A 23410-nucleotide genomic window follows, 5' to 3' on the forward strand; every position below is an offset into this window, starting at 1 on the left:
CCCTCTCAGACATCATCACTGAGAGATGCTCCGGTTTCTGATAATCCTGAGTCAGGCAGCACCTGGTTCCTGTCCTGTAGATCTTGGCTGTCATATGTCTGAGTTTATGTAAATTAATTTTCCTGTCTTTTTCATGTCTTTTGGATCCCATAATCCTTGTCTCGATAAGAACAGTATTTGTATTTTCAGAGAAAATATTGGCACGACAGTTTCTGTTTCCTGCCTCTGCTTTCCACCTTACTTATCTTTCAGAGGAATAACTCCATCTTTTTTCTTTTTTAATTTAAGGCCCGTTAGGACCCCGGTGACTCAACCTTGTACTGATTTTAAACAGAACTTCCTGTTAAATTCCATGAGGAAATCTTGTTAACAAACAAAGGGCTAATTATGCAGGAGAGCAGCCTGTCTTGCAGTATCTGCAGCTACTCGTGTTAACCACAGAGATGCTGAAAGTTGTAATTCTCAGTTGTGCAAGATACCAGCTCAGATGACAAACGGCAAAAACTGACCTGTTTTCTGTGGTTTGGGGTTTAATTGGTTGGTTTTTTTACTTTTGGCAGACTGCAATGCAATTGTTCATAAAGGCTGTAAGGAGAGTTTTGCCTCTTGTGCAAAGGTCAAAATGAAGGTAAGAGATTTCATCTACTCCACTGAATAAACAAAAGTTTGAACAATTCAGTGTGCAGATGTATAACGTCTTCTACCATATGTCCCCAAATGTCCAGCTTGTGGGGAAGAACTTCAGCTCTTGTGCTATAGTGAATAATTTCTCCTGAAATTCCCCGGAACCACAGGGTAATACAGGACTTGTCCTGGGACTCTTTGAATGCTCCAGGTCAGCACCACAAGGTGTTTGTGGGCAGCAAATTCCCTGTGGTGTTCCCTGCGGTACACAAGGACCTAATGGTGAGATGGCCTGTGCTATGCTTTGATTAAAAACAAACTTAACAAAAAAGCAAAAACCGCCCCCCCCAAAATAACCCACTTCACTGGCAAAATTCAGGGGTGTCCAGCACCATTAAATACCGTATCTCTTAATTTTCAAATGCTGCATCCTGTAATGCAGCATCATGTGCATATAATGCACAATTAAAACTAGTAAATGTATCTTGTTTATGAAGAACGTGCAGAATTTGTTTGCCCCAAATGTGGGGAACCTCTTCATATGTAATATATATAAATATATGCATACAGGCAAGAACTGCTCTGGTCTGAGAGGATTCAGACAAAACTGAAGAACTTAGCTTTTTTATTTTAATTATATGGCACAGTCTGATGGGAGAAGGGAGGAAAAAATTGCAGCGAACTTTATTTTTCTTTCAGCCACAGAAAGGGATGCTCCAGGCACATGATACCTCTTCGCTACCCACAGTAACCATGAGAAACAAAAGTAAGAAAACTTCCTTTTCCTCTGCTTTGGTGATGGTCTGTATGTGCTGTTCTTAACTGTTCTGACAACTAATATTTGGTGTTACGAAAGATAAACATTTATCAAACTGGGGATGAGAGCATCTTCTGAGCATGATACACAGTTTGACATTTCAGAAATCGTGCAGAGTTCATTCACTTCTGCAGTGTCCCTGTAGCTTGAAGCAAATGTGAAGTTATCTCAGATGTAGACCAACTACCTGACTGCTGTAGCATGCTGAAGAGCTACAGCTGTTATGTCCACAAAATCTGGAATACAGCCTGTGTCCCTGAGTGTCTGTCATTGGAAGGAACCCAACTATGACCATTATATTAACACACAGTGATAAGATTGCAAGTGGAGAGGATGCTTTTTCCAAATACTCTTTTTTTTTTTTTAATTAAATAATTTTCTCATTTGAAGTAGTAAAACCCAAAAGTTAATTTTGAATAGGAGCAATACTGACAAACTTTACCTGGCTGCACTGCCAAGCTGTGCAGTGGGTCTGAGAGGAAAGAGTAGGAATGAAACAGCCCACATGGGGTCTGCAGTGCTGTGATTTGATAAGCTTATTTAGGGATAGATTGGAGAGCACTATATGGAACCACATTGTGTGATACAGATGTACTCACTGTGGTGCTTGGCCTGAAATTCAGAGATGTGGCTTCGGAAAGCAGAAATGCATCTGAAGAAGGGAAAAACTGGAATTAATATGAAAGATTAGTTGAAGGTATGTGCTAGCATAATGAAATAAGGGTTAGCGTTTCTCTGTGGTACGTATTGATAGAGAAACCTATCTCAAAAAGTTGGACAAAGAGCAGGGAGATGTATATAATCATAGGCCCAGAGAAGTTAAAAAGCAACATAGTAGATTGCTATGTGCGATCATTTATCAAATAAAATTAAATTCCATGTCCCAAGTGGTTTTTGTGGACTTGTAGATCCCACCTAGATCTTCTAAGCACAGTGCAGTCAGTTCTGCACTGGGGTTGATGTTCTTTGATTTATATGGCTGCTTCTAACAGCTGGGATCTCCTGGTGATGACTCTAGAAAGAGAAGGAAGTGAATTTTAGAGCCTGATTCCTTTAAGTCATCATCAGCATTACAGTTACAGTGCAGCTGCACGAGCTGACTTTTCTCTGACACTTCCCTTCCAGGCTCACAGCCAAAGGAGCGCCCTCGCTCCGCAATACTCGCTCCTGATGAAAGCACCGTAACCTCAATATTCAATAACAGGAGATCACAACAGACTACAGCACTTTCGAAAAGCGTCTCCATACAGAACATTGCAGGGTAAGGCTTCTCCCTGCGCCCCTGAGTATGTGTGTGTTACCTGACGCTGCAAGCGTGGAGAAATTCAGGTCTCGTTAAAAATAAATCTGTGTACTGTGATTTGTGTTAGGAGTACAGAAGAGGATCACAAAACCAGAAATACCATATTATACACCATACCACCAGTTGTCTTCTGCACAGTCAGATTGTCTGAGTTAGTTTAGTCGTTGCATGAGTTCAGAGGCATCTGATTTGGGCTGGTTGTGTTCAAGGCCACTTCATGGAGATGCTCTGGTCTCCAGGAGGAAATTCCCTTGCCTTGGGCTGGGTACTGCACAAGCACACATGTGTAACTCAGATACAGTATGGACTTTTGTGTCCCTAAGGATAGGGTGGAGGCACAGAGCTGCAGTCTTCGCGGTGTTTTAGGACTGTGTTGTACACAATGAATTAGAAAACAATCATAGAAGAAAATCTAATCTATTGTTCCTACAGTACCTGCCTGTTGAGCAGTTCTACACAGAGGGCAATAGCGTGGACAGTTTGTTTGCCCTGGATATTCATGGTGCAACTTATTTCAGTCCATGTTTTGGATCTTTCTCAGAGCTAGTGATAAACTCTTGGATAGCCTTTTGTGTTGCATTTTTGCACTGCTCGCACCAAGGACAATGAGGGTGGGAAATGATTGTAAAATGGAAAGGAACGGAAAGGACTTTACCCACACCATAAAACCTCAGGTGTGATTCTTCGTAGAAGCACCATCATTCAGAACTGTGGATCTTACAGCTGGTCGAGCCCTAGTGGGTAGAAAACAATAAATAAAAATACATGTCTGTATATAACTGTGCAACACTGGCTTTGGTTTTCAATTCATATTTAAAATGCATTTCTTCTGCATATTTGAAAGCACATTTGGCTGGGGATTTTTATGTCATAAATTACATTCAGTGTTCTGTTTTTCTGCAGAGTTGGAAATGATGACAGCTTAATACACACCTGGAAATTCCTGTCGCAGTCAACAGACTCCTTACATAAAATCAGCCGGGTGAACGAATCCATGGAGTCACTGGTTGATGAAGGTAAGAGATCCTCATAGCATTTATAGCAAAAGGAAGGTCTCAGTGCTGCTTTCCAGAAATAGAAATCCATTTTGGCATTTCAGCAAGTGTTTTCCTCTCTAATGGACAATTAAAGTGCATTTGTTTTAACGTTACAATATTGGTATGAGAAACTAAAACAAAGCCCCACATAGTAATTTATTTAGCTTGTTGAATTATGGGAAAACATTTAGAAGGTTTTGGTTACAGTTGAGTTACTTGGAATTTAGCTCAGAGACAAACATTTCCTCTTTCAGTCTGCAACTCTGGCCCATTCGTACAGCCACAGATCTTGCACTCTGTCACCTTTTTCATGCTGATGTCTTGTGTTTTGTATTTTTCCCAGAGCGGCAAAGAAATAAACAAATTGTTTAGTTTTGTGGGTTTGAAAATGAGGTCTGTTAAATTTGTTTCTGAAGTTTAAATATTGTTTTTATATGGTTCTTTTGTAGCATATAATCAGTATTTTTACATCTTAGCAAATATTTATCTGAAAAGAGCAGAATGGTCTTAATCTATTAAGGACTAAACAAAGGCATGCTCATGGTGACAAGAAGATTTCCCAGTTCCTGCACATAATGAGCAATCTTTCTTAAAGATATATCTGTGTGTATGCGATGTATATAGTGTTCACTTCCACCTGCATCTGATCTGCCTTTCTAAGCTTGAAAACAGAGAAGGAAGACAAACTGGGAGTTACTGGGTTTTATTTATATGCAATGTTGTTGCACTGCAGATAAAGAATCCATTGTCTTTTATCAAAGCTAGAATTTGATCTATGTGAAAATGGTGAACTAGTTTTGTGCAACTAGCAACCAACCTTGAAAAGTGCTTTTCATAACCTGGTCCTTATGTGGTATAATTCCCTATGTTCATTTGATCATTTGTGGTCAGTAAAGGAGAATGTGTGTGGTACGACAGAGAAAGCCTAAACCTAAAGGAATAGAGAGGAGTCTCAAACGAGACAAGTCACCCACATCTCAATGGCACTTACGTTGCTTTGTGAAGGTGCGGACATGAATGAAGGGCAGCTGATGGGAGACCTGGAATTAGATTCCAAGCAACTGGAGGCAGAGTCCTGGAGCCAAGTAGTGGACAGCAGGTTCCTACAGCAGCAAAACAAAGATGTTGTCAAACGGCAAGATGTCATTTACGGTGAGATACCTGCATCTTAATTTTTTACTCATTGTAGAGAGCTTCTTGATCTACTGGTGTGCGTGGATTTGGGAGGCTTTAGGTCAGCGGATAGGAACATTGACTTGGTTTCCTCAGAAGCCAAAGTTTCGTTCTTGAAGTTCTTAGAAACATGATGTATTCTGTGAAAGCTTGCATTTGCATTTCATGTATCCAGAAGCCATCAAAAAAAACGTAAGTTGCCTCTCCTCCTTTTTCTGCTGGCAACATTTAGACTCAGTTAGAGCAGAGCAGCTAGCTAGGAAGTCTTCTCCTGCCAAAAGGAAGAGCCGTCCCTGATGGCAGAAGCCCAGTGCGTTGAGGCTGGCAGTGAGGTGTTAGGAAGGAGCAGGTAACAGTGCTGAAGGTTCAGACCTCAGCAGCAATGTCCAAAGCTCTTCATTGTGAGACTTCTCTGCCCCCGTATTTCTCCCACACATGAAAGTGTTGATTGATGTTTCAATACCTGACACGAAATTTTCTGAAGCCACTTAGAGAAGCTCAGTTACGGAAGAGCTTTCTAGCAGCAGCAGTTCTTTGTACTGAGCACCCATGTACTCGGCAATGACCTTGTCCTTGTCCTGCACAGAGCTAATGCAGACAGAAATGCATCATGTCCGCACCCTGAAGATCATGAATGATGTGTACAGCGCAGGGATGTTAAAGGAACTGCAGTATGATCAACAAGTTGTGGACAAGATCTTTCCCTGCCTGGAAAATTTGCTGCACATCCACAGTCACTTCTTCCAGCGGATTCTGGAAAGGAAGAAGGAGTCTTTGGCAGACAGAAGTGAAAAGAACTTTGTTATCAAGAGGATAGGTGACATCCTAGTGAATCAAGTAAGTGCTGGAAAATGCTTGCACTTCTGAGAGCCCAGCTGGAAACCAGGCGCTTGCCCTTCCCTCCTGTTTATGCCTGTTAGATAATCACAGCTAATAGAACCTTTATTCTTCGCACATGTAAAAATCTCCATCTTTGCTTTTTGAAGCACTTTTTGCTCTTTCAGATGAAGGTCTAATGATGAAAATTAATTTTTTTGGTGGGAAGGAGAAGCATTCTCTGACAGGCACAGATGGTTTGAGTGGAGGCTAGGCGGTAGCCCACAGCAAAACATGCCCATTGTGTTTCTTGGCCTAGTTACTGACCTGCTATTTTATTTTGGGTGGGTCGTTTTACTTTTCTTTGTGCTTTCTCCCTTCTTCTTTTTCTTTTTTCTTTGTCTTGATTTTTTTTTTGTTGTTGGCTTTTTAGCCCTGTGAGTAGAATCCCAAATTTTGCAGTAAATGTGAACTCAGTGAAGTCCCAAGCTCAGCTGTTTATTTTCTAGAGATCTACTTGCTTGGTTTAGGATGCTTTCGACTAATGTGGTTTCATCAAGTTCTTTTGAGAGACTGGCAGGCACTGCTTGGATACCACCCCGGGAGCTCAGTGCAAATTTGACCTCTGTGTCTCATGTCTTGCAGTTCTCCGGGGAGAGTGCCGAGCGAATGAAGAAAACATACGGCAAATTCTGCGGGCATCACAATGAGGCAGTAAATAACTTCAAAGATCTGTACTCAAAGGACAAGCGGTTTCAGGCATTTGTCAAGGTATGACCTGGTAGAACAGACATAGTCAATGGGAAAAGTATCTTCTTTCTGTGCTCTGATGAGTGTTTTGCTACAGAATTGAAATTTTCACCTTTTTTTCCCTTAGAAAAAGATGAGCAGCTCCCTGGTGAGACGTCTTGGGATTTCTGAATGTATCTTGTTGGTTACGCAGAGAATCACGAAGTACCCGGTCCTTTTACAAAGGATACTGCAGTACACCAAAGGTGGGGACCGGTTCCTCTATTCTAAGCATGTATGTGTTCCCCCAGTATAAATTTCTTGGATCCTTTTCAGCTGAGGCAGATTTTCTTAGAACAGAGTGACTAATGCAGTCACTATTGTCTCATGCCCTGTAACAAGATAACTCAGTTTCATGTCTCCATGTAGGATTAGTTATTTGGGTGCCTTGATTTAGTTGTTACAAGTCTGTCTTGTGGCTAATTATGGAGCAGCTTGCTTAGACTCCAAAGTCCCCCAGCTTGCTTTTTTTGGTAATGGCTGAAATATGTGGTTAATTTGTGCATTTCATCTATACTGTCTCATATGCATTGGAGTAGTCCCCAACCTCAACCATATATCTGAAAGGTTTTGTGAAACTCTCCTTAAGGAGGGAAAAATGCAGCATGCCCATGGAAGTATTAAAAAGTTATAATGTGGGAATTTGAGAGGGAGAAGAGGAAGGAAGTAAAATACAGAAGCTAAAGTCCACAAGGATGAAGTGAAATCAAGGTATTTCTCTTTCTGTTCAAAGAAAATGAAGTGGAACATGAAGACTTGACTCAGTCATTAAACCTCGTTAAAGACGTGATTGCTGCAGTCAATAGCAAAGTCAGCAATTATGAAAAGAAAATGCGTCTGAGTGAGATTTACAACCGGACAGACAGCAAGTCCATCATGAGGATGAAGAGTGGCCAGATGTTTGCAAGAGAGGACTTGAGGCATCGGAAGCTCATCCGAGATGGGCCTGTTTCACTAAAAAGTGCAGCTGGCCGGTTAAAAGGTAAGACTGTCCTGCCTTCCGTCAGGGGAGGATACAGCTTGCCCTCTCTGGATGTAGGATCAGTCCTCAGAGTGCTGTCCCCAGCCTCTATTTACCCCTCTGCATTGGGAGATTTTGCCAGCAGCTTTCCCTGTGCTGTACGCTCGTTTCCCAACGCAGCATTTCCAATTCCTCATGTGGTTTCTGGGGGGATAGGTAGCTGCTTTTCCTCCTGGAGACTTGTGTGCCTGCTGAAGGCTTGGGTTGCAGTGACATCTCGGTGCATTAGCCAAGGAGCAGAGTTGCTGGGGGATCCTTCGGGCCCGGAGAACACAATGGGGCTGCAGTTGCCCAGAGCAGTGAGTCAGATCTCTGCCTCTTGCATGGTGAATGTTTTCTTGAATTGCTTAGAGTTTGTAATCAGGTGGTAATACTTTTTCAAAGGTGCTGTGCTCTGCTGAGCACTGAAGTTCTGTACCGAATTAAAAACTGAACCTCCCAGTGACGCCTTCAGCTGGGACCACGGTAGCAGTAAGAGCAGACAGGGCTGTGCCTCAGGCTTGGCAGGAAGGCTGGGCTTCCTTCTCTCACTCCAGCATCTGCTGATTAAACCTCGGTACGAGGGCATGAATGGACTGGCAGCCTGGTGCTCTGCTGTGCAGGGAGCAGTGATAACACCAAATTCCATATCGGGTCTGATTTATTCTGAGGTTTTTTGAAACAGGAAGTTTACAGTTTCTAGGCATCCGAGATTACTATTGACTTTAGATGGTGGATGAAGCAAGTTATGCTGCTGTTGTGAAATCTTGTACAGATAAGTACAGGCTACGTTTGCATTTCTAAGTCATAGAAATGCATAAACCTACCTCTGTCTGTAGTGCAGGCTCCCAGCAAAAGCAGGTCCTGCAGACAAGCTGCAGAGCCCGGGAAGAGAGCAGCTAGTTCATACGTCCAGGATGTATCCTATTTTGCAGGATTTGAAATGGAGCACAGAGAAGTATACAAGAACATTTACTGAAAGGCTTTTAGTGTTTCCCCTCTTGCAAAGTGCACAGATAATAGGGAAGAACGAAGTCAAATGCCAGCTTTGGCAAACCTCGTGGAGCTTGGAGTTTGTTTTGCAACTTTGATGAAGGTTTAGTGGTCCTTTTATCTGGAACGGCTCCTGTCTTCCCAAAATAGAATGGAATGAATTACTCTCAGGATGATTTAACTTTTTGGTTTGCTTCCTCTCTGTCACAAGATTTCCCAAGTACGTTACCCAGAAACTCTTTGTACTGAGGGCTCTGGGTGGGGCATCACACTTGGTAGTTGCTGTGCAACTTTATGATATGTTACTAGGAGTCTTGGAAGGCTGTTCGTGTGCTGTGGGAAAAGGCTGTATTCTGATTCAAAATCCTCTGTTGGCTTGATATTGTGCTCCCTTCTCCTGTGAAAGAAATCCAGGTCCTGCATCTCAGGCAGGCTGTCAGCTCCCCTTGGAGTTGGCAAACGTTGTGTTTGTGAGCAGAATCAGTGGTGGCTCCTGAAGTCAGTATTTCCTGGGAAAGAAACTGCAGCTGACAAATGTTGTTACTGCACAATAATTTACACTCCGCAAACCATCAAGAGAACTATAAAACCCCAAACTTCCCATGCAGATATTTTGCTCAAGGGCTAAAATATTGTTTGGGAAAATAGTGCTTCTATTCAGTAGGCGTCTCTAGCTTTCACTGTTGTGCCCGTGTCCTAACTGTTAGAAAGCATGTGGCTGGAGAGGAGCGCCCTGCTCCCACGGGTGAGAGAAAATCCTGCAGGTTTCCCGGCTGCTGTTGTATTCTGCTTAATGCAAAGTCACTTCAGAGCTAACCTGGTCTGGTGGCTCCAGGAGCTGCCCCTGCTCCTCCTGCTAACTGGGATGTTGACCCTGCTTCCAGGATTTGCAAAAACAGCCCCACTGCTCCCCAGCACTGGTGTTATTGAGAGAAATCTGTTTCAGGGTGGGTTGTGTGGTTATATGCATTGGTATGCTTTTTCTTTTGCAGAAGTCCAGGCTGTTCTCCTCTCTGACATGCTCATATTCCTCCAGGAGAAGGACCAGAAGTATGTCTTTGCCTCACTGGTAAGGCTTCAACCTTTCCTCCTCCTTCCTTTGATATGTGAGAGACCCTTGGTGCATGTGTTGGGCAGTAAAGCAGTCATTCCCTGCTAAACAACTTAATTTTCTTGCTTATAACATTTTCGTTTGCTGAGCAGACTCCATTCTTTTTGCTAGGAAAACATGTCTTCATGTCCCACCTCCCCTTTCTGCAGAGCTGATAATTGGCCTTGAAAATCTGCCTGTCACCTGATCCACTCACTGCTTTTCAGTTTGTGCAAATTGAAGCAGTGGCTGGGCTGGGAGGGGGCAATGGGATAATGCAAACATTGTAAAAATGAATCTTAGCAGAAGGAATAAATTGAGAGCTACTGGGGAGGGTTGCAGGGGGGTGCTGAAATGCCACTGCAGTAAATTCAGCAAAACAGCTTGAAAACACGTGTCAGAGGAAAATATTTGTAATGCACAGGACCAAAGCCATCAGCTTTTGAAGGCAGGCCTCGTAAAAGGGCTGGGCACACTGACCGGCTAAAGAAAACCCAGTACCTAATTGAGTCTGCTGGGGCTGTACCTTGCAGACATGGTCTAGACTGGCTAAACGTTGTGACCTTTCCACTGCTTGAACATTTTGAAAGCTGGTAATTTGTTACTCCGGTTCCACCAATCGTCTGCACAGACTCAGTGCCCTACAAAGGGGGAGCTGCTCTGCACACAAGTCCTGCTGGTGCACTGCTACCACATCACCCCGGCTGCAGTGTCCTGTGAAGTGCACAAAGGGGCTGACTCATGTGCAGGTGACACGACAGCAAGGGACATTTTAACGGAGCAAGCTGAGAGCAAAGCACGCTATGAGCATCAGCTTACACACGAGACTTCTCCGTCATGAGAGTCAGCTGTGAGCTGCTGAGAACAGCAGGGCGTTTGTGGGGTTTGAAAAGACAACACTACTCCATCCTGGGAAGAGATCATGAAGATAATGTGTGTGAAGCAGACACTAGTAAACTGCACTGAGGAGCTGTGATATTAATGACAGAGATGGTGTGGACAGGAGGAGATCAAAAAGGCCTGCTGGAGTTAGAGCAAAATGTGATAGAGTTTGCAAAACCACAGAGTCAATGATAAATTAATTCTTTGTTGAAATGGAACAAGGGGAAATTCCTTTTCCTACAGAACTGATGGAGGAAAGCAAGCCCTTCCCTGTTCTTTGACCAGATTAAAATGATTAATTTTTTTTTTATTAGCCAGTAAGTTTAGAAAGTATTTACAAACCAAGAGAGGTAGCAGTATGGTTACTGGGACCTTCTTGGTGTTAACTTCCATCTGAGAATCAGTACTGTTCACCCTCCTCACCCGTTTCTCTATATCTGAAGGACCAGAAATCGACTGTGATCTCTCTGAAGAAGTTGATTGTACGAGAAGTGGCTCATGAAGAGAAGGGTTTGTTCCTGATCAGTATGGGTGTAAAAGACCCCGAAATGGTGGAAGTCCATGCCAGCTCCAAAGAAGAGCGTAACGGCTGGATACAGATCATTCAAGACACGATGAACATCATGTAAGCTACCAAGCTGTTCTTGCAAGGCAGGTGAGGCACCTAGTCATGTTCTGGTGGTAACTGAGGTGTGTCTGTCTCTGTTGCAGGAATAAAGATGAAGATGAAGGAGTCCCTTGTGAGTCTGACTTTGAAAAGAAAGTGTGGGATGCAAAAGTGAGAGGACTGAAAGGTAAAATCATGCCGGGAACAGAGTTGGGAGCAGGTTTTGAAAAAAGTTACAGGAATTGTTGTGTTGGGTGGTTGAATTATGACTTTTTTCAGAGAAGTGAGAATCCTACATGCAGCAAATAATTGCAGTCCTTGTTTGCACCTCACCTTGCTTGCATTATTTATTTTTCCGAGCCTGCTGGGTGCCATTACTATGCGGGATTGCACAGGGCACGGCTGTATCATCAGGTTCCACTAGATGGGGCCAATATCTCAAGAATCACTAAGCTTCCTTGCCCAAGCTTTTCTGTTTTCTGTTCACCCCCACAGAACAACTTCAGCAGAAGGATAAGCAGATCCTCGTCTTGCTGGAGGAGAAGGCTAAGATCTTCCGGGACATGGCAGACGGTTCTGCACAGGAGGACATGCCAGGCTCCAGGCTGCTCTTCAGAGCCAACACAGAAGAGGCACCAAAAGGAGAGGCCATTATGAAAACTGCAATAAATGAAGGTGAGCAAGTCAGGGTGACACACTAATTACACTCACCAACGGACTCACCTTCAGTGAAGCCATTAGTCCTCAACCACCACTTTTGTAGGTGAAGTCTTCTCTTTGTCAGAGTACCAGCATAGGTAAGGAGATATTGCTACTCATGGTGTTGTCTCAGCAACAGGTAATGGGGGTCAAGAAAGGAAGCAGATATTGATGGCAGTTGAAAGAGGATAGAAAAGAAGTGAGCACAGAGAACAACCGTGCATTGAGTCTGCACAGGGTCAGAAGCAGTGCGGGATTTATCCTTGGCTGAAATTAGAACCGTCTGGGCTTTTGCTGTGCTTCAGTTTCAGCAAGGTGTGAGAACAAGGCTCGGGTTCCAGCAGGCACCTGTGGTGCCTGTGAGGGACAAGCAAGTCTGTTGACAAAGGCAAGAGTAGATGGAAATTTGGGCAGCTTCCCGTTGTGATTTTTGGAGAGGCTAAAAATTATTAAATGCTGTTGTCAGAGCACACCAGGGTTGCCTGGAGCAAGAGAGGGAGGTGTAAGCCTGTGCAGAGCTGCAGGAATTGGCGTTGATGGCCAGAAAGACTGAGTTTTTGCAGGGGGAATGCCTACTGTTCATATCATCGTACTAAGAAACCACATTTCTATGACAGCAAAGCATGTGAATTTCTGACCTGTGCTCAAACGGGGATGAAAATAGCTCAGAAGCCTGAGGTCATCTTTAACAGAGATATCGTTGTTTTTTATCAGTTGAACTGCTGCAAGACCTGGTGAACAGGAGCCTGGGCACTGCCCTGGGACAGCAGGTCAGCAGTACTGCCATGGAACAAGAAGGAGGAGTTGGCCCCATCTCTCTCCCCAGAAGGGCAGAAACTTTTGGAGGATTTGACAGTCATCAGATGAACGCCTCCAAGTGTGAGTAGTTACCTGTGTGCGCATCAGCATTTGTTAATACATGTCATCTTAGTCTCTTGCTTCAGAAGGAGTCCAGCAGCTGCTGATTTGGGTTTCCCAACTCCTTTCTAATAATAGTTGATAGATTCAACAACAAATTTGAAAAAAAGCCTGTATACAGGTGGAATGATGGTAGCTGAGAACCCATGGCTACATGCGGATTAAACATCTGAACTCACTTCTCTCTCTGTGCTCTCCTAAACCATCTTTCCTGCTTTACTTACATGCCACATGAAAGCGTTTGCCTTCTTGATAGAATAGTTTCTCCATATTATTGTACCATCTGCAGCTCTGTTCCTCGTTCTTCAGTTACTTTCCAGCAGGAGCCTTGTGCTGTTGTGTTTGTGAATGGATGAGGATATCGCTGAATCAAGCACCTCTCCCTTGGCTCTGCTCTCTACGCATTTGTGTTCCCCATACAACTGCATGTGTTATTGCTGCAATTAAGTCTCTCCCAAAGAAATGCGTGAATATTTATTTCAGCTGCCTAGTTGGCTGCTTCCCAATGCTTTCTTTCTTTGCCCTAGTCATCAGAAACTTCCCTGTCCTCAAATTCCTTTCTCTGTGGTCTCACTCAAACTCCCAATACAGGCAGTTTTGCTGCGCTAGTGTCTGTCTCGGCATTGGGATCATTGGACCTCGTCTGACCTTCTGCATTAAAGGAGCGGTGTTAGCTGCAGACAGTCAGACATGGGAAGTATGTAGAGGTTTTCCCAAGCTGCAAAGCCCTCCACAGGCCCTGTCATCATAATGACAAACATACTCACACTGGAGGGGTTTGTTTAGGGTTGTGCCTCTCTCTGTTGCGGTGATGAATGGAACAACCTCAGGCTGTTCATTACCTAGCTCCAGGTTTTCTGTAGAAATGTCCTCTTCTGAATTAGATTGTAATTCAATAGTTGTAGGGTCTTGGGAGAATTTGGGAAAAGAATGCAGGGCCTGTTTGTTCAGCTGGAGGCCAGGAGGCATGAAACCTGGCTTTCTTCTCCAGTTGTTCTGTTCACAACCTGTGCAACCTTGGGCAAGGTTTATAACATGACTCCCCTTCGTTCTCCCCTCCAGCAAAGCAGAAGGGAGGTGTTTCCTCCTGCAAAGAGGTGGAAGGTCCCAGGACGTGGCGCAGGAGAGAAGGTCTGTTAGGAGGACTTGAGGGTCAGCCTTTAATAGCAAAGCCTGCCTGGGGGGTGGTGGGAGGAGAGGGCCTTTCACTAGGTGTGGTGTCCTTCACGTTGCTGCAGATACAGGTGTGTGTGAAGTTGTTTATCACTGAAAGAGTGGCAGCAGGGAGGTTACCCCTGCAGGTGTGGGTTTTCCCTGTGGGCTGTATCTCAGCTGGCAGGGGGAGTGCGACAGTCTTGGCAAGAGCCAGAGAGGACCGGTGAGCCATGCGACTCCTTTGCTGGCCATGAGCAGAAAGGTGGTGCGGGTGGAGGGTCGCAGCCCTCTTGGCCCCACAGGTCAGCCCAGTCCTGCTCGGGAGCACTGACACAACCCATCCAGGGGGAAGAAGTCCAGTCCTTTGAAGAGACAGGTTTCTGATAACTAAGGTGAAGGATAAATTGTTAGCTAAAATTACACCGGGTATGGCACAGCATTATCTGACCCAGCTGTAAATTGCACTTACACAATCGAGGCACTGAAACTGTACCTGCAATAATACACCCTGATGTGATGAGGGTTTTGTTCTCCGTCTGCTCTTACTCTGCCTCATGTCTTCTCAGCAAGTATTCCGTGGAAGCAGGCAGCAGTGCGGGGGCTAGACAAAGCACCAGTTAATAGGAGCGTGCCAAACTTATCAGCACGTTCTCTGGAACCAAAGTCAGCCGTAATCTGAATTCACATCCGCTTTTTCTGGTGGTGCTGATGTGTTCTGTATACGTAGGGACAAAGCGCATTTAATTAAAGTGTCAAGAGTTTTCTGTCCCCTTTTGTGAAACATCTGAGTTTCCTGTATTAAATTTCTCAGACATTAGCAAGTTCATCTATGGCTTAAAATGTTGAGTAACCTGTGTCAATGCTGGTTTCTTCCTTTAGGTGGAGTGAAAGATGAGGGCGACGATGCTCAGGACCTTCGGAGAACGGAGTCGGATAGCATTTTAAAGAAGGTATCGCGTGGTTCATCTGTCTGCTGCCACTGAGTTCAGATTTCAAGAGAGTTCTAGTCTTGAAAAATGCCTGAATTTCTTGACAATTAGATGTATCCCAAAAAGTTAAAATAAAATTGAAAGCATGCAGCCAAAACCACTTGCTGTAGCTAAAATGCTGAGTTGAAAACCAAGGCAAGTCAGTGGTATTCCTTTGTGGCACAAGTCACCTGCCATCTCTCTGCAGATCAGCTAAAGCATGTTGTTAATTATGCATCGTTACTGAAAAGATAAGGTCAACTATAACTTTGCACTTATTCTTGCTGTGGATCGATCCATCATATGACCTTGAAATGATATTTAATTAACATTTTACTATATATAATTTTAACTTGCCTGAAAACACGCGTGAATTCTCCCAGAATGGAGGACGGGGTGGGGGGTAGGTTAATAGATCTGTCATTAGATCAGCTTCGGAACACATTCGCTGTGATTTCTCATTTGTCCTCATATTAAAGCTGTGATCGTTTCATAGGGCGGAAATGCTAATCTGATGTTCATGTTGAAAAGGAATAACGAGGTAAGAATTTATTCCGTTGCTCAGTTGTTTCCTTCGTTTAAGCGGCAAGTGAATTTGTCTCAGTAGGTGATAATGTAGAAGAAAATACATTTCATTTGCTGAAGCGCATGTAGACTTTTAAATACATTAAGCTGAACCTACTGTGTCATTTATTTGGTTAACCTTGGATGCTCAGACAGGGAATTTGCTGATTGTCGTCTGCTTGCCAGCAGGATGATGTGTGCTGATGACAGGCAGCAAGGGTTAATTAGCACTAGGATGCACAGGGCTGTATTTATTGTGCAGCTGCAGACAGAGGGAGTTTAATTTTATGTTGCAGGTGCGGTGATTTGGGGCACTTGGATTTCTATTCTCCCTTTGATACACATTCCCAGTTAGCATTAACGGCTGAATGAGAAGCAGTTCTCTTACTGCTGGCTATCACACCACTATTGCAAATACTGCTGTGGTTTTTCTGCTTCTGAAAGGTAATTGTAGGGTATGAGAGATTCAGAGAAATTTTTAGCTAAGCTACAAACATATTTAGGGATATGGCATTGCTCCAAAGAAGGGTGTTCTGTATTGAGGTGCAATGTCTTTGCATTTACCTGTATTTTCAGAGAGCCTCCCTGAACACACCCGCTGTGCTCGTGTGCCTGCCCTATTGCAATTTTTCTATCTGATGACAGTGGAACTTGTGTAGGGCAGCCAGGAGAGGAAGAGTACAAATAGTCCACATTAATTTTAAGATTTCTTCTTTTTTCACCCCTTGAAGTTCTTTCCCAAAATTAAGTGAACTGCCAGGTTTTATCCCAACTGCTCTGCTTGCTCTTGAGCAGGCCGAAGCTGTGGGAAATGGTTTATGGACAGAATCCGGGAGTTCCCATGAGGTCTCTCGTTCTGCAGATGGTTCCTCCCCAACGGTACTGATGGCTAGGAGAGCGAGCGAGACAATGCTATCTCTGGGAGATGTCCAAGGGATTTGTTTGTGTATTGGGGAAGGACGCAGACACTGCAAGTCAAGATAGAAAAACTAAGGTGTAGATGGACAGCTTGTCAGACCCACTGGTGGGTCACAGTGGAAAAGGAGGGTGCTTTACGTGTACCCGGTGGGATCTAATAGCGACGCTTTTCTTTTCTCGCAGCAGGTCCTCCAAACCATTTCCAGCCTCCATAAGCTGCTCAGTGCTTTGCAGGTAGGCTTGGCCATTCATCCTGCTTTTGCATGCTGCTTGCCCAAACTGCACATCCCATCAGCCAGTAACAGCCACTTGCTCTTCACACCCCGACTCCCCTTCCCCTTTGCCTGTCACATCCCTGCACGGCTGAATGCCCCACGGCCAGCTTGCAGGCAGCGTGCTGGCAGGTCGTAGGAATGAGCTGCTGCCTGAGTTGAATGGATGCTCACCTGAATTCGGGAAGCTGCTGAGCGAGATGCTCTGCCAGCATCTTTTGGTAACCGTAAGACAGCACCACTGAGCTGTCAGTTTGGTGGGAGAAGGAGGAGTTCAGTACAGCACCCTGAGGTTTTCAGGAATGGAGCCTCTCTCCGTGAAGAAGGCACTGCAGTGATTTGTGTCCCCTCTTTCCTAGGGTGTTGTGCTGCAGCAGGACACCTACATTGAGGACCAGAAGCTGGCACTAAGCGAGAGGGCTCTGACTCGAAGCTTCTCCCGGCCAACTTCGCTGCTGGAGCAGGAGAAGCAGCGCAACCTGGAGAAGCAGCGCCAGGAGTTGGCCAACCTGAAGAAGCAGCAGACGCAGCACCAGGAGGAGAGGCGGAGGAAAGAGAAGGAGTGGGAAGTGCGGGAGAAGGAGCTGGCAGAGCAGGAGGCCCACCTGGCCCAGCGAGAGGAGCTGGTCCAGAGAGGGTGGCAGGATCTTGAGCGGGAACGAGAGGAGCTGCAGGTGAAGAAGGCCACCTACCAGCTCGATCTGGAGAGGCTTCGCACGGCGCAGAAGCAGCTGGAGAGGGAGAAAGTGCAGTTCAAGCAAGATGTGGAGCGATTAGCTCAAATGCGGCAGGAGCCGGACCACAACCAGGTAAATGACACCAGCAGTCGGGCTACTGGGGAAGCCGTGCCCCGCAGGAAGCTCCTGGCCATCTCCTGGGCCAACTGCATGCCAGCAGTGATAGAGTGATGCCAGCCCTAGACATACAGGGCCTGGTATTTAAAATTGGTTCTTTCTTGCATGCAATATGCAGGGCTGCGTCTCTTGTGCCTCCAGAGCTGCTGAGGCATTGCCAGTTTTGGTGCGACATGGTGTATTCAGAATGCCGGGCCACTCCTGAGCAGAAGGTGGTTACAGCGGCCTGAGCTCTGCCCACTTTGCTGTGCTGTGCATTGGTGGACAGCACAGCAGGGTGGCTGACTTGCAGGGAAGGTGCCCTAGGCAATCTCAGGAGGTTGACACTGGCCTTCACCCCATGGGGGCTGAGCTCTGGAAAGCAGTCAGGCAGATCGTATGTCCTTCTTGGAAAAACCACCTGAGCACTGTGGGTTACCTGCACCGTGCAGCTGTCACGAAAGCCGCTTGCAAGGCTCATAACTGCAGGGGAAGGCTGTTTGTACCCTTACATCCATCTCCAAAAACATTCTCAATATTTAGCAAAGAGATGGGCATTGTCCCTGTCCTAAAGAGACTGGGCACCTTCAATCTATTCATGGCTCAGTGAGCAAAGGACCCCGGCTCTGCTCCAAGAGGCTTCTGGTGTCTGGCTGCCCACAACCAGAAAAAAAAGTCCACACACAGATCTGTCTCTGTGCATTTTTCAGCATGGTTTTGGTTTTTTTTTGTTTATAGCCGTGCAGCAGTCTGGCTGAGGAGAGCAAGCATCTGTTGGCAAAACATGGGCTGAATCTGATCCTTGAGCCTGTTGATCATTCGTTTGTTTGTAACTCACTAATTCTGAATGTACTTTGCTTAGAGCTGTATCAAAATTAGATTATAAATGTTGGATTGCAGAGTGGAAATGGTTTTGGGTGCCTGAACGGACTGATTGTGGAGCTCAGCAGTGGGTTCTGAAAGGCAAATTGGAGGAGGGCTTTTACTCCCTCCCACCTGGCTCCCGACCAGGCCAGCAGTTTTCTGAGCACACAGTGGAGCTGTTCCAGCATGGAGCACACGTAGACATGCAAGGGGCATGGATGCTGTGGGAGAGGCTGAGAGGTGAAATCACTGCAAGGCCTGGGGGATGAGGAGCAGGAAGCACCTTTTCGAGGCAGGTATCTTACCGACATTTCAGAGCTATTAATAGAAGGTTTAGTGAGGCTTTGTTGAGCAGTTGTTTTGATCTTCCCTTTGAATGTGCAGGCTCAATTACATCCTGAGACAGCCGTTAGGAAAAAAAAAAAGATCAGGAAAAATGTTTTTGCTTTCATCTTTCGCTTGGGAAAGCTTCCTTTGACACATGCCGCTCCGGTGCTGTGGTCTGGCGTTCCCCTCCCAGAGGAGTACACTTCTCCTTGGCCTTCTGCCACCATCCGTGTGCGCAGACGATGCTGGGTGTCTTAGTATTGAGATCTTAGAGAATATTTGCCCTTAGCTTGTTGATTCATAGCATAGTACATGTAGGATACTGGAGTGTTACTCTATGTGCCTCATTTCTTTGTCTAAAACAGAGAGCGCTGCTTCTCTCATTGCTTTGCCTGGATGGGGACCACTTTTTAGCTGGATGTTTACAGGAACAACCTCTGTCTCTAGGAGTGGTCTGGGATATGCCTGTCCTGTCCAGGTTCTCTGCTAGCCTCTTTCATGCCCAAATGAAACACTTTTCTTTTCTTTTATAGGTTTCAAATCTACACGAGAAACTTGCAAGAGTCTCCTCCCAGTCCAGCATCGATGACGACTCCAAGCAGAAGAGCCCTTCCCTTCCTAAACAAGGGCACTTTGCAGAACTGTCTGTCTCCCCCAAAAGGAACAGTCTTTCAAGGACACACAAAGAGAAAAGCACTTTCCATTTGCTTAGCACAGCAAACCAGACTAACAAGGCAGCTGAGGAGCAGCCCCAGATGCCTACCCGCCTCTTCAGTTTAGCCAAACCAAAGGAGAAGAAGGAAAAGAAGAAAAAGGGCAGGGGACATCGCTCTCAGCAGTCTGGTGAGTGTCAGGGGAAGTCATAAGTGTTTTCAGGGTTGATGAGCTGGCTTTTCTCTCCAGCCAGCAAACCTGTGGAAGCTGTGAAATCTAGCTTTGAAGGTGGATGGAAACACAGGGATGGAGATCAGCCGTGATGAGTGCCAAGCTTGAAGTGATCTTCTGTGGGTGTTTCTGCCTGTTCTGCAGCCCCTGGGGTTGTCAGAGGCACACTATCTTCTCCCTGCTCCTTCCCTGTCCCATCCTGAGCAGCCTCCATGGGGTGGATTCTCCCTATATTTTTCAGCTTGCTCTGCTTTGAGGAGGAAAACGTCCTGCTTCAGTGTATGCACTTTCAGGAGCTGCTGCTGGGATGCTCCTGGATGTTGAAGCCCCCGTGGCATTGCTGTCTGCTTTAGCCATGGTGTTGTTTGGAAGTGATAACCCACAGCCCTTCTAGTGGCCTCTCCCCCTCAAGCTGGTCTATCTTGACTCTTGATCTGAGGAAAAAAAAAAACAAACCCAAACCAAAACATTCAGGTTTTTTCTCTGGTAGTTTTGCATCCCCTTAGCACTCAGTTGTGTACCTCAAAGCTCTGGCCCATATTAAATTTGATGCCGTCAGATGACGGGCTGCATCCATATTAACTCACCGATGCTTTCCAGCTTGTGCACAGGAAAGCTCAGCAATTACAGGTTGGAATTTCATGGCAGCTTATTGGGGAACTGGACATATTCTGAGGTGCCCCCTGGACTGGGCAGGCAATGAGGTTTCCATGCATGTGGAGTCCCGCTCTCCCTGCTGTGTTCCTGTAGTGATTCCCACCTGGTTTTTTTGTGCTGCAGATTCTCACTCATCAGAAGCACCTCCAGAGGGTGAGGAGATCTTCTGCTGAGTGCCATCGGTTCCGTGGGTCACTCGGCATTAGTACAGTGGACATCTCCCTGCCCGCTCCACAACACACAGCTGGTGCCTGCATCGGACAAGCATCTGGAGGTTTTGAATAAAACATGTTAAGAAGTCTGTTAAGTGGTGGGAAAGGGCCTCTCTCCTGTGGTTTTGCGTGAATTGTCACCGCAGGGGCTGACTGCATGGCAAACAGAACCAACTCTCTGTGCAAACCTTGGCTTAAATGGATTGGGATGGATGTTTTCTGTCTCTTCCTACTGCTAAAGGATGAGAGAACACAGCCTTAAGGGGTCGGTGCCTTCAAATTCCCCTTTTCTGGGGAGCATAACCAAAACCAAGCATTTAGCGAACGATTAGGACTCTACAAGCGGTGCGTACACACTGGCATATATAGATACACTGTATATAAACATATATGTACCTGTGTATCCACTGGGATATGCTTACAGTCTGTACAGCCAAGCTTAGCTCGGCCCGTGGGGATAGATGATACCTGATGACTTTCAGGGAGCGCGTAGATATTAAATATCTTGCCCTTACTTGCTCCAGTTGTAACACCATGGACTTGCACACCCCTTTTGTGCTCATGGTCTAGGGACTGTTTGGTTTCAGAAAGGTTCCTTACACCAGGAAGCAGTAACAGCACTCAAAACAAAAATTCAGAGGGGAAAAAAAAATTAAAGTAACTTCCATGGGCCAGAGGATTTAAATGTCAAACTGATTCCAGAATCAAGCAGAACATCTCTGGGAATATTTCAAATGATGCAGAGAAGAGAAATTCAGTAGGCTTGTAAGGCAACCCCGGGGAGCCAGAACAGACAGCGTTCAAGTGGAAACAACTCTAAGCAACACTTTTTTACACAATCTCTTTGAGCTCCAACTCACTCCTTCCCATTCCCGAAGTAAAGAGTTTTGGTTTTGGTTTTTTTTCGTGTGTGGTTTTTATTTTTTTTCCAGAATATAGTCCTCTGGCCGCATTTGACATCCCTTCATTACAAGCCTGATGGCTTACTGGAGAGATGGCTGAAAACATGCGTTTAGGGAGCTTTGTTCTGGTTTTTGTTCTGTATTTTTCTTCCCCTATTTTTTGTGTTTCCGTTGGGCTTCTGTTTCTCTGGATTTTGTCAGCTTCCCTCGCTCATTTCTAAGGGAGGATGAGGCAACAGCAATTTCAGAACACTTGAGTGAGAGGTTGCAGGTCAGGGGACTGAGTGCTGTGAGCAAACTCCAAAGAGGCGGCGGCTCCTAGTCTCTGTGCCTGTACAATACCGTGCACTTACCCTGTCTGGGGAGAAAATATGTTCTCATGGACAAAACCACTGTGGGGCAGGTCTGTTTCCATCGCCGAGGGCTCTAGGGTGAGTGTCCGTGTGTCCCCGCGTTGCTGTCAGCAGAAGGGGAAGGTCTGAGGGTGCTGCCTGTGAGGTGTTTGTACAGCTGTTGAACACAGGGATGTGTTCAGCGGGGGAAGAGAAATGCGAGCCAAACTTTATTCCAAATTATTGTTCTTCCAGACCCTCTCAGGGGAATTTCCCAGGCGGATTTGTAAACGGTTATGAGACGATATCAGCTTCAAAATAGCTCCAGGGTTTGCTCGGAGTTCGAAGCTGTCAAGTGCATTTCCTTTCCTACCAGTTTTTCTTCAAAAAAAATTTCTCTTCTTGCACTATTGTTTGATTTCGGTTTGCTCTCTGGCTTCTCACAAGCTGGTACCCTGCAGCAGTGATGGTGAGGTGGGTGCTTAGACTGGTCTGTCTTGGTCAGCGCAGGAATCCTAAGCCGCCTGCTTGCTCTTGAAGCTCTCTGAACTGTTAAGACTCAGAAAAAAAAAAAAGGAAGAAAGGAAAAAGGGTTGAGATTTATTTTTATTTTGCTTTCTTTAATATTATTTGGTGCTTGTTCTTAATTGCAAGCAGGGCTTGCAAAAAGTATTTATCTTTCTGTTTATTTGAAAGAGTTCTTTTTTTAAAAAGAAGTTTACTTGGGTTTATTTTTTTATTTTTTTTACCTTTTATTTTGCTTTTGTTTGGGAGTTTGAGGGGTGGTTTGGTTTTTTTTCTTTCCCCCTCCTTTTTTTTTTTTTTTTTATTTGGTGCTTGTTCTTAATTGCAAGCAGGGCTTGCAAAAAGTATTTATCTTTCTGTTTATTTGAAAGAGTTCTTTTTTTAAAAAGAAGTTTACTTGGGTTTATTTTTTTATTTTTTTTACCTTTTATTTTGCTTTTGTTTGGGAGTTTGAGGGGTGGTTTGGTTTTTTTTCTTTCCCCCTCCTTTTTTTTTTTTTTTATTTAACCAAGAGTTTGGTAAACCAGATGTTCTTATCTCCCCGGTTCCTACAGAGCCAGGGTTTAGGCAGTGCTGCTGCCTGTGCCATGCCCAGAGTTACCGAATTTCAGCTGAGAGCTTTCTTTAAGGCAGAGCATCTTTGGGCCAAAAAAAAGTCTGGAAAAAGCAGGAGTGACTTCAGACAAGGCTCCTCCTATCAGTTATTTTCCCTATTTAAATATTTTGTATAGGTTTTCTCGTGCGTCTTGGAGGCAAAGGAGCATCTTGCAGTGACGCGAGGGTCCCTATTTGCCTGAGGAGACCCAGGCAACTCTTCTCCTGAACCTGGGAGGAGCTGGAGGAGGCATGTGCCGGTGGTGTGGTGTTACGTTTTCCATAAGGAAAACACCGATCTCTCAGAGTCCCTTCTGCCCTGCTGTTTGTACACCTGTGAAAATGAATGTGCCAGGCTGAGGTTTTTGGAAACCAAAGCAGTGCGTGGCTCAATTACTGTTGTGTAAACAGAGATCAGGGCCCCGGTATTTCCGGAAGGTCCCCCCAGTCTGTAACAGCCTTTGCCTTTATGAGCTTTTCTTTTCATGCCACTGTCTTTTCCCCAGTCTCAACACATCTTGGATTCAGGACGTGGGAATGTCTCATGGCTCCAAGACGGGCATTGAAAGGGAGACGTGTGACCCAGGACAGCAGGGCTGAGTCTCTGCCTGACTTAACCATCTGACCTGAGCAAATCAGAAAGAGCATTCAGAG

The 23410-nt window shown here is 45.2% G+C and overlaps 1 protein-coding gene across 1 annotated transcript in view; it reads left to right on the top strand.

Annotated features, from left to right (window-relative positions):
- Positions 1 to 20969, top strand: part of AKAP13 (A kinase (PRKA) anchor protein 13) — a 67947-nt gene extending 46978 nt beyond the window's left edge. The window contains exons 11-30 of the mRNA XM_010139325.1: positions 561 to 628; positions 1324 to 1390; positions 2567 to 2702; positions 3648 to 3760; positions 4787 to 4933; positions 5541 to 5791; positions 6416 to 6541; positions 6648 to 6765; positions 7293 to 7541; positions 9545 to 9621; positions 10968 to 11149; positions 11236 to 11318; positions 11627 to 11806; positions 12545 to 12709; positions 14783 to 14853; positions 15368 to 15412; positions 16537 to 16587; positions 16985 to 17434; positions 19183 to 19492; positions 20315 to 20969. Coding sequence (XP_010137627.1) covers positions 561 to 628; positions 1324 to 1390; positions 2567 to 2702; positions 3648 to 3760; positions 4787 to 4933; positions 5541 to 5791; positions 6416 to 6541; positions 6648 to 6765; positions 7293 to 7541; positions 9545 to 9621; positions 10968 to 11149; positions 11236 to 11318; positions 11627 to 11806; positions 12545 to 12709; positions 14783 to 14853; positions 15368 to 15412; positions 16537 to 16587; positions 16985 to 17434; positions 19183 to 19492; positions 20315 to 20364 — 2939 coding nt within the window. The 3' untranslated portion in view covers positions 20365 to 20969. The remainder of the gene's footprint in view (positions 1 to 560; positions 629 to 1323; positions 1391 to 2566; positions 2703 to 3647; positions 3761 to 4786; positions 4934 to 5540; positions 5792 to 6415; positions 6542 to 6647; positions 6766 to 7292; positions 7542 to 9544; positions 9622 to 10967; positions 11150 to 11235; positions 11319 to 11626; positions 11807 to 12544; positions 12710 to 14782; positions 14854 to 15367; positions 15413 to 16536; positions 16588 to 16984; positions 17435 to 19182; positions 19493 to 20314) is intronic.
- The last annotated feature ends 2441 nt before the right edge of the window (positions 20970 to 23410 follow it).

The sequence above is a fragment of the Buceros rhinoceros genome, unplaced genomic scaffold (genome assembly GCF_000710305.1).
Source record: "Buceros rhinoceros silvestris isolate BGI_N320 unplaced genomic scaffold, ASM71030v1 scaffold8637, whole genome shotgun sequence".
Taxonomy (NCBI): domain Eukaryota; kingdom Metazoa; phylum Chordata; class Aves; order Bucerotiformes; family Bucerotidae; genus Buceros; species Buceros rhinoceros.